Raw genomic sequence first — 17,669 nt, forward strand, 5'->3', positions numbered from 1 at the left:
TATATTATTTTATTATGGTATTAATATATTTTTACTTTTTTTTCTTTTATTGTAAATATTATTTGTTATTACTCTAATATCTTAATATTATGTTATAATGTTTTTATTAATCACTTCATTATATCATGTTTGCCTTTGTTTATTTATTTATGAATTTTTATTTTTAAAAATAGTTTATTCATTTTTTCTTCTTCTTTTTATTTATAAATAAGGCAACGTGCCGATTTAATATTAAGCCATTGATTTCATCGCTATGTTGGGTGAATATCATCGGCTAGTGTTAAAAATGGGACGTCCTCTTTTAAAAAAAATCGAAAAATTTAAAAATTCTCGTGTTTTGAAATAGGATATTTATTTTTGTGATTATTGGTAAGTGATCAAACTTTATTTTTAAAATGTAGATGCGGATATGTAATTTGTCAAAATTCTAATGCTGTAAACTTTTCGCGTTTCCAAAATTTTTCGTGTTTTAAAAAAAAATCATGTTTTCAAAATTTTCGTGTTTTAAAAAATTCTCGTTTTTCAATCGGATCACGGTTAAATGGCAAATTGAATTCGTATTTTTGAAAATCAAGACAACACGTGTTTAATAAAGATACCAATTTTGGGTGTCATGAGGGTGCTAATACCTTCCTCGTGCGTAACCGACTCCCGAACCCTATTTTTCTCAGGATTTTCGTGTAGACCCAAGTTTGGCCTTCGTTTTTGTTCAAGAATAAACTTTCTTTTCTAAAAAAGATGATTTATTAGGTGTCCGATCACACCTAGAAAAAAGATCGGTGGCGACTCCCTTTTTTTTAAACCGAAATTCTATTTTCAAATTTTTAAATAATCGCCTCAATTAGCGACCGAAAGCGAAATTTTTATGTAGCTACACACATGATAATTTTAAATTAAAAATTAAAATATAAAACAACTATACTAAATTAAATTTGTTGAGATTCTTTTTTGTCCTCCTCTCCTTGGGAGAAATCTTTCCATATTTATAAGGCATGATTCCCTGATGTGACGTACTAGGGGATAATCAGGTGTCATGTATACGATACGTTCCCCCTTTAGGCTCGACAAGCACTCTTAGATGTCTCTTTGGTAAAAAGGTATCATTGTAGGGCACAAGTAATGCCCGCACGTCCCTCGCCAGATGGTGAGGCATGATGGGATCAACTCGCGTATGGATCACCTCACGAGATATCAGTGGTGTATGGTGCTCACATGTGCGGGCACTGCTCGTTCCCTACAATGATACCTTTCTAACAAATAGACACGTCTAAAGGTATATGTCGAGCCTAAAGGGGAGAACGTGCCATATGCATGGCACCTAGTTATATCTTAGCATGTCACATCAAGAAATCGTGCCTTATAAATATGAAAAGATTTCTCCCAATGAAAGGAGGACAGAAAAGAATCTCAACAAAATTAAAAAATTTCTAATCTTTTTACACTATCTCACTTCCCATTGCGATTCTTTCTTCTTTTTTAATTGTTAGATAACTTTGTCCCGTAAATATTTAAAAAAAATAAAGAGAATTATTTATAAGAAAAATAATACATTAGTTTTGAATTGGGGTTTAAAAACAGAAAAGAAGCTCATACAATGAGTTTTGTTGTCAAAAACTAGATTTGGATTCTTAAATTTGTTGTCACTGAAATTTTTGTGTGAAGAAAAAAATATAAATATGTTTTCAAGTTTTTTAAATAAAAATAAAAAACTTAAGGAAATAATATTTTTTTAGATTTTTAAGTTAAAAGTGTCACATGTCATAAAATGATTGTTAAGAATTTTTTAATAATATTAAGTTTTTGAAATAATTTAGATGATAAAGTATAATTTAAATACCACTTATGATTAAAAAGAAAAAATTAGGTGCCAACTTGAAAAAAAAGGTATAACTTAAATGTTTTGTGAATTAAATCTTTTAATTAAAATTTGAAATTGGAGGTTAAAAATCTGAATTTTATTTTCGGTATTTAATTGTAATGAATAATCTTTATAAATACTAAATCATCTTACATTGCTAAAAGAATTAACTATATATATATATAGACATCCGTTTTAACCAATGTCATTGCTGATTAACATTGTAGAAAAAGTTAATTAAATGGTCAAAAGGCATGGTTTGATATTGGTTAGATTATAGTGGTACACGTTGAAGCCAAGGGGAGTGACAGTAAGCACCAACCAATATTATATCAAAGATGAAAGCTGTATTTGATATTAATGGTCCAATATTTTTCCTTTTTTCTCTCTCTCTAAAAATATACAAATATATCAACAAGGGATAACTTGAAATCAAATTAACAACCAGATCCCAGCTTGATTTATTTATTTATTTGTTTTTGTATGCGTGTTTCGAAGACTTGGATTGAAGCCTTCGTAATTTATAACACCCAAACAAGTGCATAGGTTAACGACCTAACCAAGTTTAAGCTTTGTATTTTATATATATATCGAGTTGTTTATTTTAATTAGTATTGAAAAATTTTATATGAATATGAGCTCGAGTAAATATAATGAAGTTTAAAATATAAAATTGAATTTATATTTTACTAGATAAATGAATTTAATTAACTTAATCAAGTAAATTCAACTAGTTAAAATTTTATATTAAATCAAACTTAAACTTTGAAAAAAAAACTGATAAAATCAATCAAATTTGTTCAAATCACAAATTCTAATTGGACTCAAGTTTTAAAATTAAACGTATGATTAAATCATCAAATCATTAATTTTTATTTCACCAATTGTTTAATTTAATTAAATAAATTATTAAGAAATTTATAAAAAAATTAAGGAAGAAAAGAGCACATATACACATATTCATGATATATTGTATCATAAGCGTATTATATTCACGTTATATTGATTTATAAAAATATAATAAAATGTATTTGTACAATAACATTTTTACACTAAAAACAAGGAAAATAAATATTTTTACACCTATTTGAAAATGAATCAGTAATTACAGCTTAGTCCTTTTTTTCCTTTTTCTATTCTCTCGTTTGTTTTATATTTATTTAAATAATGAAAAATTTTAAAATTATATATATATATATATGTATATAACTTTGGTTAGCAGGAGTTTTCCTTGGTATTTAGAACTTAAGCTGTAAATCAAACCTGAAAGTTCCAGCAGATATAGCTACCACCTACCAATGAGACCAACTGCAAAAGGCAATATGAAAAAAAAGGGGTACCTTTTGTGTTGGTTTACTGGGTTAGTGATGCTACTACGTTGACTTGGTTCGAAAAAAAAATGGGGTTAATCGGATCCGCACTGATCTTTCAGTGGCTACCAGTTGGAGAGGCTTAAGAGATTCAATACAACAGCTTCGTTAAACAGACTGATCGTTAGCGGCTGAGTCCGAACCGTCCTGTGAGTCTTCGCCATCTGTAGGAAATATGGTCGCAGTGAGGTATGTTTATTGCGTTATGTCTATGTAAAAAAAAGTAAAAATATCATAGAGACCATTGTATTAAGAGTTAAATTACATTTTGCTCCCTCCACTAAAAAATTTAGATAAATTAATCATTTAATGTTAGATCCAAGAGCAAATTAGTTATTTCTATTAAAAATTTTATTTATTTATACTATTAAAAACTGACATGATTGACGAAATAATCAAACAATAACGCGTGACGTGCCATATATATCTCATGCTGACATAAAGGGACCAATTTTTAATAGTAAAAATAGATAAAAATTTTAACAAGACTAATTTACTTTTTAATTTAACTTATAGTAACTAATTTATTATTTTGAATAAAAATAAAATATAATTTAATTTTTAATATAAAAGCATGATATTTTGACAATAAAAAATACTATATGCATTATAATTGAGGAATGTGACAATACCAAAAAGTGACTTCACTGACGGCCTCCTTGATTGGGTGCTCTTCTTCTTCAACTCAGCTACAAAGAGAAAGCAAATCTCGTATCGTGAAGGTAATTTCCGAAGTGAAAATATGGATAATTGTAAAAAAACATGGTTCAAAAAACAAGGTACTATCATGTAACGCTAGAAATAAACCAAATAGGTTAAGATACTGGTGTGCTTTCCTGTTAGTTTGGGTTGGTTATAAGAAACTATGTTGGTTAAATGCATAATCACATATGAGATATGACTCTCTAAGGATCCTTTACATGCATAGAAAAACATAGATATTAAACATAGTTATGTCATGTATATATCAACATCGAAGAAACTTGAGCCCTAGTGACTACATTCACATTACCATGAATCTAATGTAATAACCCTTAAATTCAATGATTGTGGATAAATCTTGGTGCAAAAACATGGTACTATTATGTAATGCAAGTAATAAATTAAACAGGTTAAGATAAATTATTTTATAATAGTGCTTTATACATATTTAGATATGAATATAAATTTTCAAAAACTCCTTTAAAATACTCATATTTAACAGCGAAATCTGAATAATATAAATAATATATATATCTATGACTACATTCACATCACCATGAATGTAATGCAATAACCTTTTGTTTCAATGATTGGGGATAGATCTTTAATGCAAATTACTAAAAAAACACTATGTTTAGCATGTAGCAGACTTGAGATTATAAAAAGTTAAGATGCACTCTTCAGACAACCACAGCTTATGCAACGTAAAAGTAATGATCATAAGAGGCTTTTAGCATCTTAAAATATTGGTTGGACATGCATTCTTAGACATGAATATGAAACCAATACCATGTCTGTCTATGTATACATAACTTGGTAAATAAAGCGGAGAAAGAAGCATACCCATCCCAGGCACTGCATAGTCATTGACAATTTCAAAATTTTTGTATGTGTATCCCACAAAATTGAGGTCCTTTGACGAAAGCATCTGCAAAGTAAATGGATAATCAATCAAAAAAGGTTATGTCATGAATTGCCATGCCATGTCAGGTTTAGAGAGCAAATGCAGACAGTACACCCATGCAAAATAATAATCTATATTTATTTGTATTATATTTAAGATTTTGATTGAATTGATGTCCCCCATTAATCGAGTCTAACTCAATTCTAAATTCACGAAAAATCTTTTATTTTTATAAAACAATGTATATTTTGAGAGTAATTTTATCTTTTCATATAAAACCTTAAAAAAAATACTTTGTAATTAGCTAACAGAAGACTGAAATGCAATGAATATATGAAAAAGACGCTTAGAAACTTACTTTCCTCCATGGACCAGATTTTGATGATGGTTTTCGAACCGGATTCTCAGACTGCACAGTGAAAAATAAGCAAACATCATGAAAGACGTTAAAGTTGCAACACAAATAGTTGTATGAATCCAAAAATTAAGGGATTTAAGTACCTCATCGAACTTTTCAAAATTTTGAGTATCTAGCTCATCATTAACCTCGGGAATAAATGCAGCATCCATTTGATATATCCTATCCCAGTCCACACCTTCAAACCATGGATGAGCCTAAAGAAGTAAAAAAAGAAGCCAAGATAATTACCTTCGTACGGAAACAAGTTTTAAGCAAGAGATTAATAGGACACATAAAACAATACCTTAATTTCATCTGCTCCGTTTGATCCTAGTCTTTGATTGACATTACACAGGAGTTTGTTAATCAGATCTTGTGCCTCTGAAGACAAATTGGCTTCTTCAGGAAACTTCAAATGATTTTTCCAGTTTACTATCTATGAAAGGAATAAAAATAATTGACAGTATTAGACAAGTGAAACTTGTTTAAATCCCCGCTTTTTTTTCCAATTCATTCATTTTATTAAAATAGAAATGCTTGTATTACTGGACTATGACAATTTCTTTTCACATTCCATCTTTAGCTTAACCAGCGCCAAATAAATGGTCTTCAAATGAAAGTAGCAGAATAGTAAAAACAGAGATAACATGACCCAGATCCAGACTAATTAACAAATCAAAAAACGGAAAAAGCACACATAACATCAATTGGCAATATTTCTCAGGTTACCTTTCTACAAGTTGTCATCGGATCATCTGAATAAAAAGGTGGATATCCCACGAGCATTTCGAACATGATGGCACCAAGTGACCACCTGTGCAAAATTATTATCATTAGTCACAACAATTTATAATATTGGCGTAGCAAGAAATTAGGGCATTCTAGAAATCATCAGAGGACAACATCTCTTTAATTTACTATGAACTATTGATAGATGGATTTTTTTTTCTTTTGTCCTGATTAGAGTATCCACCGTCAGTGGATAATTGAAAATTAATATTAGGTAAAAATGTCATTATTCCAACATGCAAGACGTAGGACTAATTTAGTATTGTTTTGAAAAGTGAGGTGAAAAACACCTTTTGAAATGTTTAATTTAAGATTTAATTTTTAAAATTGTTGTCAAAAAATATTTTTGAGTAATTTAAATATTACATAAAACTCAAAATAAAGAATAAAAATCTTATTTGATTCTAAAATGCTTTTCTAAAATGTAAAAACTAAAAAAATGCTTTTACCTTTAGATAAAAAAAAGTACTTCAAAAAATATTTATTTAGCCTTGCTTAAAGCTCTAAAGGTGCTTTTCACCCCCAAAACATTCTTAAAATGCAAACTAAACAAAGCCATAATCAATTGCTACGTCAAACAAAAAGGATAGTGGTATGTGAAACAAAATAGAATTTCATTTCAAATGAATAACTACTAACCAATCACATTCCATTCCATAACCCTTCTTCAAAAGGACTTCTGGTGCAATATAGTCGGGTGTACCAACAGTAGAATAAGCCTGCAAATTCAAGCATTGGACCCAAAAAATATGAATCATCTAATTGTCACTGCTAAGTTCTTTCAAGAAGCTTGTAACTATTACTTTAAGACACAAAAACATGTAAAAAGAAACAATTCTAATTACAAATATACAAAACCAATACAGGGTCAGGGTCCCTGAGTCAGGGTCTTCATCCAGTGATTCAATGAATGAAAAGATGCATAGATGAGAGTATAAGAATAAGTTCAATTCACCAAACAAGAGCAACATAGCTCACAGCCACCAATATGTATTAATTTATTATTTATAGCATGAGATATAGAGAGATGAAAGGATACGTGAAACACAACGGCTGACAACTTACGAGCATTCTCCGGTTCTTTTGCCAATGCTCTAGTTGCTCTTGTTGTGTTCGTTTTGGAGCTGCTGAGCGTTCATCATTTTCTGTACCTTCATTAATGTTCGCACCAGAAAAATCCTGTTCTTGGAGAGTACTGCAATCCAAGGGTTTACATAGTCCAAAATCTGACAACCTCAAGTGTCCGTATCTATCCAGAAGCAAGTTATCAGGCTTGATATCCCTACAACATTTAGACTCCAAAGATTAACCCTTTTTTTTCAGAGAAAGCATCTTGACTTTTTTATTTATATATATACTAACCTATGAATATAATTGTGTTTATGGATAGACTCAATAGCCAAAACTGTTTCAGCTACATAAAATCTAGCTTCATCATCACTCAAGATATCCTTTCGCATAAGTAAAGTCATCATATCTCCACCAGGTAGATATTCCATTATAAGATAAAGGAAATCATCATCTTGGAAAGAAAAGTATAGTTTGACAATACAATTGCTATCAACTTCAGCGAGCAGGTTCCTTTCAGCTTTCACGTGTTCAACCTAAAATGAGATTGAAAATACCCTATATGAGTAGTATACAAAAGGCATAATTGATAAATTTAGTCATCAATGTTCGCATCTTTTATTAATTTGACTTTTATTTTTTTAATTAAATTTGGCTATTGAGACTCAACCCGTCAAAACGAGTCAACTCGTCTTTTTTTAATGAAAATATTAACTAAAACATTAAATTTTTAACAATGTTGACTTAACAACCCATGTAGCAATTTACGCGTACTTTATATTGACATAGCATTATTTGTTATATATGTCACTTCAACAAATAATTTAAAATTAATAAAATATTCAAAAATTAGAAATATATAAATAGTCATAAAAATTCAAAAAATCTGTTAAAAAACAACAATTCAACTCTTTCTGAAATGTTTATGATTAAATTTGACTCTTTTAAAAGGTTGAAGGTCAAATTTAACTCAAAAAATAATAAAAAGCTAAATTAAAAAAATATAAATATTAAGTGCTAAATTTATCATTATACCTATTCAAAACCACCATAACAATGCCGTTCGGCCAGAATAAACAAATACCTGGCCTCTTCGAAGCATTTCTGATTTCTTAAGCTTCTTCATAGCATACACTTGGCCTGTTGTTTTTTCCCTACAAATTCTAACCTGCACCATAATATATATATATAAGTAAATCAAAAGGTAATTTTAATTGGAGAATAAGGAAAATTAAGTGCGATCTATAGCATTAATTCTCCTGTTCACAAGGATAAAACAGATGATGATCTATGACAGATAACATTATAGAGAAGTATACCTCTCCAAACGCACCCTTGCCAATTATAGTTAATAATTCAAAGTCTTCAACACCAATTTTATGCCTCTGAAGGCGCATGTATTCGGTTTCCTTTTTCTCCAAGAATTTTAGTAAGTTGTTTTGATCTTCCTCGGAGACATCAGCATCTGCCAACTTCTTTTCAAGGACCATTCGTCTATTAATCAGAAAAAAAATAGAATTATTTATAATAGAAGATAATAATCAACTAAATTTGGCAAAATATTGTCATAAAAAGTCCTATGTCATAATATCATCATAAAATCAGCTCGGAATTATTATTTACCCTGAACCATCTCGGCCCTGCTTACAAATTTTAATTAATTTTTGTTCTTTTTGGTGCAAAATTGAATAACTATTTTAAATAGGATAAATATTATCCACCTTATAGATAAACACAATGTCTAATGAGAAACATAAAATCAATAAATTTTGATTTTAAATTTTCACAAATTATTGACATTATAATTGATGTGACATGATTTTAAAACAAATATATGTAGCTAAGAAGAAATGCATTTATTTGTTTTTAAGCTCATAATTAAAGTGTTATGTATAAAGTTAAATGAAAACTAAAGTTATATATATAATAAAACCAAATCAAAGTATCTCTATCACGCTGCAACACGAATCAAATTCATGTGTAATTTGAAACTTAACACTTTTAAATTATTAAATCAATTAAAAAATAAGATGAACGAAAGATTTCTGTAAGTTAACCGAAACGATTGCAGCAATTTAAATCTCTAATCTCTACAAATAACAATTATTTACTCAAATATCGTTGTTTCTCAATATATTTGCAACTTGTATTAGCAAATTTAAGCATAAGATTAGGAAACCATACCTCTCTTTTCTGTCTTGAAGATTCTTCATTTGCTCCTTGTAATGATTCTCAATATACTGCTTGGCAGCAGCAGCTTTTTGTTTGGTGATATTGGAAAGAGCTTCTTCATCCGTAATCCCGTCTTGATTCCCTTCACCTCCTCCACCTCCGCTGCTTGACGACGGTTGATTCTTCCTCGATGACCTCGTCTTATCCCTCGGCTGTAACTTCGAAAGCCAACTCCTCGACGTATTACTGTTATCCATTTTGAATTTTTGTCTCTCTAATCAAAATTTATTTTTCACCTCAATCAAAATCCACTGCGATCTGCATTTCATCAACACTAAATAAGCAATTAACAAAAAAATTAAATAAACACAAAAAAATAAGGAAAAATAACAGATATCTGAACTTTTTGAAATGATTTGAGAAGAAATGGAAAAAGTAAAATCCAGCAAAGAAAATTTTCACGCTACCGCGTTGTTTGCGTTAGACAATACGATCCGCGAAAAGGTCTCCCGGCAATTTCGAATCGTTTCTAAAATATATATTTTTTGGCTTTCTATACAAAAATGGAAATGAAAAAAAAAAAAAAAAAACACCCTGTGAGAGAAGACGGTACAGTTTTTGGATTTCTTGGCGCGCGTTCGTTTGTTCAATTCCCGCACGTTCCCTTTTTTTTAATATTTTGGGAAATTTTATTGGATCACACGAGTTTGATCCGATAACATTAGCTGGCCGCTCTATTTTTTTTACTGATTAAAATATTTAAAAAGTAAATATATAAATTTCAAGAACAGAAATTATTATTCGAATAATGAAAAAATATACTATATGAATTTTTACGATATTTTAACGATTTTTATAATGAAAAAATTATTATTTGTTGTAAAACTTTATTTAAAAGATGACTTATAGAATTTATATCTCATAATAATATATTATTTTGACATCGATTTATATAAGAGTCGAATGAATCGTGTATATTTATTTTTAAAAGTTTTTATGGAATTTTGTATAAATTAAATTTGGTTTTGACATAGTGTGGATGCTTGGTTGGCAATAATATTGGGTTTAATTAGGGAGATATGTTGATTTTAAAATGAAACTAGAGTTTTAGGCCTTTTTCTTCAAAATTTAAGGAAATAAATCGATTTTTAATAAATAAACTGAAACGAGTCCTGAGAAAAGTGCTTTCTGAAAAACTTTTTTATAAAACATGTTTTTTTAACACATCAACTCATTTGATTAGATGATCAAATAATAGTGATTTTCAAGTTTGATTCCTCTACTAAGCACATTTTATTTTTTATTTCATATTTTTCAAGTTCTTTTTATTTTTAATTAATATTTTAATTAATAAATATATTTTTTCAAGTTTTTAATTAATAACTATTTTATTTATATAAATAAAATAATAAACATGTAATTATATAATAAAAATATTATATATATCATTATGTTAAAAATATTTTGATTAATAACTACTTTATTTATATAATAAATTAATAATTATATAATAAAAATATTTTTTATATTTATCATTATGTTTATTTTATTTTATTTTTAAAATATCAATTAACTTTTTGATATATATTTTTGATATATAATATTTATATGTCAAATATTTATTTTCTCCACCTACATTGTGGTATAGTGATTTCTAATATTATAAAATCAAATAATTATGTAAAGAAAATATACCAAAAATTAGTTGATTCTTTTTAAAAATAAAATATATTTAACATAATCATAAGTATAAAACAATATATTTTATTATATATTTATATATTTATTAATTATTTATATAAATAAAGGAGTTATTAATTAAAATATTTTAACATAATGATATATATAAAATATATGTTTTATTATATAATACATATTTATTACTTTATTTATATAAATAAAAAGTTATTAATTAAAAGATGAATTAAAAAACTTACAAAAATAAAATTATTAATTAAAACATTAATTAAAATTAAAAAATGTTCTTAGAAGAAAATTCAAACTTGAGACTCAAATGATGAAATCACTATTATTTGACCATTTAATTAGAGGAGCTGATTTGTCAAAAGAAGCGTTTTGTAAAAAACACTTTTCTCAAGGCGTATTTTTAATTTGTCTCTCTAAATTTATTTCCCTAAATTTCAGAAAAAATTACCTAAAACCCTCATTTTGTTTTAAAACTCTCATTTTGTTTTAAAATTGACGTACTTACGTAATTAAATATCGATATTGTTGTATAGGTTTGAACTCATTGAAACATATAAAAAGAGATTATGAATAATTGTGAGCACTGAACAAAAAAAAAGTCCAAACAATGCCTTACTTATGATCATAATTCTAAAAGATTTTTTTCTTATCCAAACAATGCTTAAACGCTTATGAGAAATTATACTTGAGCAGGAAATCTCATCTTCTACTATTTGTATCTTCTATAATTCCCACGCCATACGATCAAGTCGGCTTCAGCTAAAAAGTGTATGATTATGGTTTAAGATTAAGAGTTTTTTGTTAGATGCCAAATGTTAAGGTTATAGAAGATTTGGTAAAATCAAATACATCTTGGAAGAATCTCGATTGGTTCTTCGATCAATTCGATGTTCAGATAGAAGTTTGAGTAAAATTGTTTAAACACATCAACATAAAAGATAAAATAAAGAGAGAAATAAACACAAATTCGACAAGTGATAGAGAATCAACATATGATATTCATCAACATAAATTGGATTTCGCAATTACTCTATGGAGCCTCGCTCAAAAAAATAATTTTAGTTAACAATTCATCTGGTACAATCCTTAAATAAAGAGAATGTGAATACATACCTAAATGGATAATGTTAAATCCAAGGGGTAATGTTGAATCCAATTTGTGATAAATCACTCTCTCCAAATATCTCATATTACATACAATATATTCCCATAAAAATCCCTAAACAAAGAGTGTGTAAATACACTCCCAAATGGCTCAAGATCTACCGCCTATTTATGGGCTAATGCAAGAGTTCATTTAACAAAATTTTGACAAACTTTAAACTTTCATTTAAAAGTTGAATATATCACTTGAATTATCTTGAATATTTATCTCAAAATAAAGACTTAACAGACTAAATAAATCAACTTAATCATCAAATAAATAACTTAAAATATATAATGTTTGAGATGAAATTATTGATCATTTCTCCTTATACTCTTTCCAATTTCGACCAACACCTTTCAAGATATAATAAAACATGACTTAAACAATTATTTGAAGTAAAATATGTTATCTTTATGAAATTCAAAAATAGGAAAACTAAAGCCAAACTTGTCTTAAAAAATAATATTCAATTTTATTGAATGCCAAATATGATATTATAATGTGGGAAAGAATTTTACCAAGGAAAGCAAATTAAGTTACTTGTAAGTCATATGACCCAGAGGGAAAAAAAAAACAAAATAAAAAAGGCACGAGGATATCATAAAGCAATAAAGTAGTTGAAAGTGTTCTTTCAATATAATTATGTAGTGTACTCAATAGAATATTGATGTTAAGATTTGTAATTCATAAAATGTAATGTTATGTTAATTTTTTAATGAAATATGTTTAAAATAAAATTATTAATAAAAATAAATTATATAAAATCATCTAATTAAATAAAAAATACAATTTGGTGTATAAAATTATGATAAATTCCTTCGTTAGAACTATTATATTGCCTATAGTGATGTACGATTATGGGTGGACCTCATGCAAATTGTTGTATGCTTGTAATAGTGCAAAAGTATTGTTCAATATCTAAACCGACACCCATGATGATATGATTGGCGAACATTAGGATAATATAGTTCATTTCTCCCATGAAATTTAGCACTATGAAGGTGATTGAGGTTCTTTGATTATCGTGAAATATCTTAGATATTGTCAGAAAATTTAGTTAGATCAATGTCACTCAACGATCTAAAAATACATTGTCGAAATTTTATTTTTTGAAAAGAGGTGGTCGACTTTTATTTAAAAACGAAAATAGAATCGTCACCAATATTTTTTATGAGATGTGATCGAATCACCTCGTAAATTTGATTGTTTTAATAAAATATTTTGATTTATTAAAACAACGATTTTAATCTACGAAATTCAAGAAAACGGGGAGTTAGTTACATGCAATGAAGGATTAGCACCCTCGTCATGCCCAAAATTGATACCTAATTGATTAATTAATGTCTTAATGTCGAAAGTTGAAATTTTGAAAAGATTTGAAAATATGATCCCTTTTTATTATTGTTCATTTTAAATATGCTTGAATCAAATTGAAACGAGCATCAAAGGCCTACTCGTCTCGCGATAACAATATGCCACATCCCGTAAGTTAGGATGCGATATTTGAGCCATCGAGAATAAGTTTGCTTTTAATTTTCATTGAAATTCAAAAGGGTATTTGGCTATTCAGGTTTAGCGAGAAAATCGAAACCCCGTAAGTTAGGATACGATTTTTCAAATTTCCAAAACACGAAATATTGCCTTATTTTGAAAAATTTTCCTTTTTTTTTGAATAATAGCGAATACAACATTTAACGATGTGCATTCATTTTGTTTGGAGTAAAATAAAACAATCTATATGGGATAAATACGTTGGAGCTAAATTCATGATGCGATGACATGAAATAAAAATATAGTAATGAGTAGAGGTGTGCATGGGTCGGGCTGGGCCGGGTTCGGGTCAAGCCCATAAAAAAATTCCTGCCCGTTTTTAAGGCCCGGGCCTGGCCCAGCCCGAAATATGGGCTAGGAAATTTGTCCAAGCCCGGCCCGGGAAAAAAATGGTAGGCAGAGCCACCTTGCTGGCAAGCCATATTAATTTTTTTGCTTTTTTATTAAATAAAAAACTTTAAAATATAATAAATCAAATACATTTAAAAACATAAAAATAAATATTAAAACAAAAACAAACAAAAATGATATTAAAATAAGTCTTAAAATAATACATAAATTAAAAATATAATAAAAAGTAATTATATTAAAATTGAAAATTTGAAACAAATTAGAACTAAATTAAGAACCAAATTATATTAATAACAAAAGTTTTACAATATCAAAATAACATTAAAAACAACAAAAGAGTAAAGTCAAAATACTAAAGTTACTTAAAATTAAAAATAAAAAAAATTAATATCAAAATTGGGTCGGGCCAGGCCGAGCCCGGGCCAAAAAATCTTACCCGAGGCCCGGCTCGTTTTTTAAACGGGCCTCGTTTTTGTCCAAGCCCATTTTTCAGTGAGCCTTGAGGCTTGGCAAGTCAGCCAACCCATGCACACCTCTAGTAATGAGCATGGAACAATAATACATGAATACAATATTATACAAGTGAATGACAATGATATGAAAATACGAATGAGCAATTATAATACACACAATGGCAATAATCACATAACATATGTCACTTAAATACCAACATTAATAATCAAAATAATGAAATAAATAACATAAAAAATTTAAAATAAATAATGAGACAATTTTAAATAAATAATACATAAAAAATAAATTTAAAATAGATATTATAAAAAGCAATTTAAAGTGAATAGTATAAAACAATTTAAAATAATTAATATACAAAACAATTTAGGTTGAAAAAAAGAGTCTTGAGTCTGCTACCCTAGCACGTTTGGGTCTGCCGCCTTTGGCAAGGATTCTAGGTTTTTTTGTTTACTGTTTTTTCATTTGTTTTGTTTTGATAATTGAAGCGCCTGGCACAGTGGTCTCTCATCTACAAGAAAGCCAAGATCGAGATCTACCCCTGTAGTGATGGAAAACGAATTAGCTTATTTGATGATTAATGATGAAGAATATGCAATTATTCAAATACAAACATATCTGCATAGAACAGGAGAGAATTTACAAATTGTGGGTTGTTTTTTGACAGCCAGTATAATCCATTTTCCAGCAATGAAGAGTACTTTGGCGAATCTGTGGCATCCTGTTCGAGGAGTCCAAATCTGAGATCTGGGGGAGAAAATGTATTTGTTTCAATTTTTTCATATCATGGATTTGGAAAGGGTTATCAAAGGATCTCCATGGACTTTTAACAATCATTTGTTGATTCTTTATAAACTGCAATGGGGGGAGGATCCATTACAAGTGCCTCTAGTTCTAACACCTTTCTGGGTACAGATCCATGATATCCCTATTGGCTTATTTTTTGAAAATTTAGTGATACAATTAGGGAATTTTTTAGGTGAATTTCTGAAATATGATGGAGCAAATTTGGCAAAAGAAAACAGAAACTTCATGAGAATTAAAGTTAAAATTGATGTAAGATGTCTATTGAAGAGGAAAAAGTAGATTATATTTTGTGGGAGGCGTTCCTATGTTAATTTTAAATATGAGAGACTGAAGCTATTTTGTTTCTTTTGTGGACGATTGGCCATAAAGATTCTTTTTGTGAAGCAAAGATGGCTCTAGGCGTGGAAGTTGCTGATATGGGGTGGGATCTTTTGTTGCGAGCTCAGTTTTGAAAAGCTATGGCTATGAATAGCATTTGGCTTCGTAAGGAAGGAGGGGAGAGTGTGAGAGTAATGGGTGAAAATAACGTGATCTTAGATAATGAACAGTAGAAAGCGCAAAGTGGAAGGAGGCTTGGGAAGGCTGTGGATCCAGTTCTCAGTCTTAATTTAGAAAGGGGGGCATTAGGTGGAGGAAATCAGATGGGACTCGCATTGGCAGATCCAACCCATATTGCAATGGACCATGATCTAGAAGATGAAACATTAATAGGTGAGGAGGGGAAGAAGAGATCTAGAGGGGAAATAGATGAATTACCTGAACAAGATGATACTAACAAAGTAATGCCAATAAATAAAAGGATGATGGAATTAAATCATTTATCATCGATGGCTGCCAAGAGGCAAGCCGACCGGGTGCAACGAAAATCCTAAGCTAGAATGTCCGTGGTTTGGGGAGCCCACGGGCAACTTGAAGACTTCGGCACTCACTGAAGGTCTATAATCCCAAGTAGTCTTCTTTATGGAGACTAAGCTTTGTAGAAAGTAGATGGAGAGAGTTCGATGGAGCTATGGTTATACAAATGGCATCGGCATTGGTTTAGAAGGTACTAGAGGAGGGTTGTGTTTGGCATGGCAAAATGATACTAATATTACGCTTCAAAATTTTTCTGGAAGACATATTGACGTGATAGTAGAGGAAAAGGAAATTGATGTTAAATGGCGCCTTATAGGTTTTTATGGATCCCCGTATGCTCAAGATAGAGAAGACTCATTGGATGTTTTGAAAAATCTTTATAACGATGAAGATATCCCTTAGTTTCTATGTGGGAATTTTAATGAAATTAGGTATAGTTTTGAAAAAAATAAGGGCTGCCTAGAGATAAAAGAAAAATGGAAAAGTTTCAAAACACACTAGAGGAATACCAATTAAATGATGTGGGGTTCACTGGAAATTGGTTTACTTGGGAGAGAGGAAATTTGCCAGAGAGAAACATTCAAGAACGACTTGATAGGGGAGTGGCTAATGAAAAGTGGTTGTTAATGTTCTCCGAGGCAAAAATTCAGCATCTGGTACACTCTTTTTCAGATCATTATCCTCTTTTAGTAGTCACAAGAAGGGAGGAAGAAAGGCAAAAAGGAAATAGTTTTAAGTTCAAAGCTTGGTGGACATTGGAGGATTCTTTTGTGGATGAAGTAAAAAAATTATGGGGAATTGCAGCAGGGGATTTCTTGCAAAAGCTGAAATTTGTAAGTAAGGGGTTGAAAAAATGGGCTAGGAAAATACAAATGAACAGGAAGAGGAAAAAAGAGTTTCTAACAGCGAAATTGTTAGAATTGATTGAAGCTGAAAGGGATGACACGAATTTAGCTGAGATTATTGATATGAAGATTCAATTAAATTTTGAGATAGAAAAGGATGAATATTATTGGGAACAAAGAGCTAGATTAAATTGCCTAAAATTTGGAGATAGAAATGCAGCTTATTTTCATAGCCAAGCTACTCAGAGGAGAATGAGAAATCAGATTATCAAGTTGCAAAATGAAGAGGGAAGGGACACAGAAGACGTAAAGGAAATGGAGAGTATTGCTAGAGCTTATTTTCAGAACTTATTCACAGCTGGGAATACAACTATATATGAACAGTTAATCATGGGTATTGATCGTTATGTTTATAAGGAAGATAATAGAAAGCTCATAGCGCCGTACACTGGAGAGGAAGTGAGGGAAGCTTTGTTTAGAATGGGATCAACAAAGGCTCCAGGGGAGGACGGATTCCCAGCCCTTTTCAATCAGAAATGTTGGACTAGATCGTGCACGAAATAAAATGAGACGGGAAATTTAAAAATAAAAAAGACAATGAGGCGAAATTGAATAAGAGTGACAATGCGTAGGGAGTAAAACAGTAAATTTCCCATTTGGGCCTTGAAAACG

The 17,669-nt window shown here is 29.5% G+C and overlaps 1 protein-coding gene across 1 annotated transcript; it reads right to left on the bottom strand.

Moving 5' to 3' along the window:
• Positions 1–3,096: 3,096 nt before the first annotated feature.
• LOC108468228 (uncharacterized) lies at positions 3,097–9,660 on the bottom strand. Its single transcript, XM_053032007.1, has 12 exons — positions 9,276–9,660; positions 8,411–8,585; positions 8,176–8,259; positions 7,386–7,627; positions 7,089–7,305; positions 6,663–6,742; positions 5,964–6,048; positions 5,539–5,670; positions 5,336–5,449; positions 5,193–5,243; positions 4,739–4,858; positions 3,097–3,150 (listed from the first exon to the last, which is right to left on the bottom strand). The coding sequence occupies exons 1-12, from the start codon at positions 9,518–9,520 to the stop codon at positions 3,097–3,099; spliced, it is 1,599 nt and encodes a 532-aa protein (XP_052887967.1). The 5' UTR covers positions 9,521–9,660.
• Positions 9,661–17,669: the final 8,009 nt, after the last annotated feature.

The sequence above is a fragment of the Gossypium arboreum genome, chromosome 8 (assembly GCF_025698485.1).
Source record: "Gossypium arboreum isolate Shixiya-1 chromosome 8, ASM2569848v2, whole genome shotgun sequence".
NCBI classification, from domain to species: domain Eukaryota; kingdom Viridiplantae; phylum Streptophyta; class Magnoliopsida; order Malvales; family Malvaceae; genus Gossypium; species Gossypium arboreum.

Bases quoted from the DNA above. Each gene is read 5' to 3' on its own strand.
- LOC108468228 (XM_053032007.1), bottom strand. From the start codon at position 9,520: ATGGATAACAGTAATACGTCGAGGAGTTGGCTTTCGAAGTTACAGCCG. The intron at 5,671-5,963 runs GTAACCTGAGAA...TTCCTTTCATAG, and splicing joins CGATGACAACTTGTAGAAAG to ATAGTAAACTGGAAAAATCA. The intron at 5,244-5,335 runs GTACTTAAATCC...TTCACTGTGCAG, and splicing joins ATTTTGAAAAGTTCGATGAG to TCTGAGAATCCGGTTCGAAA.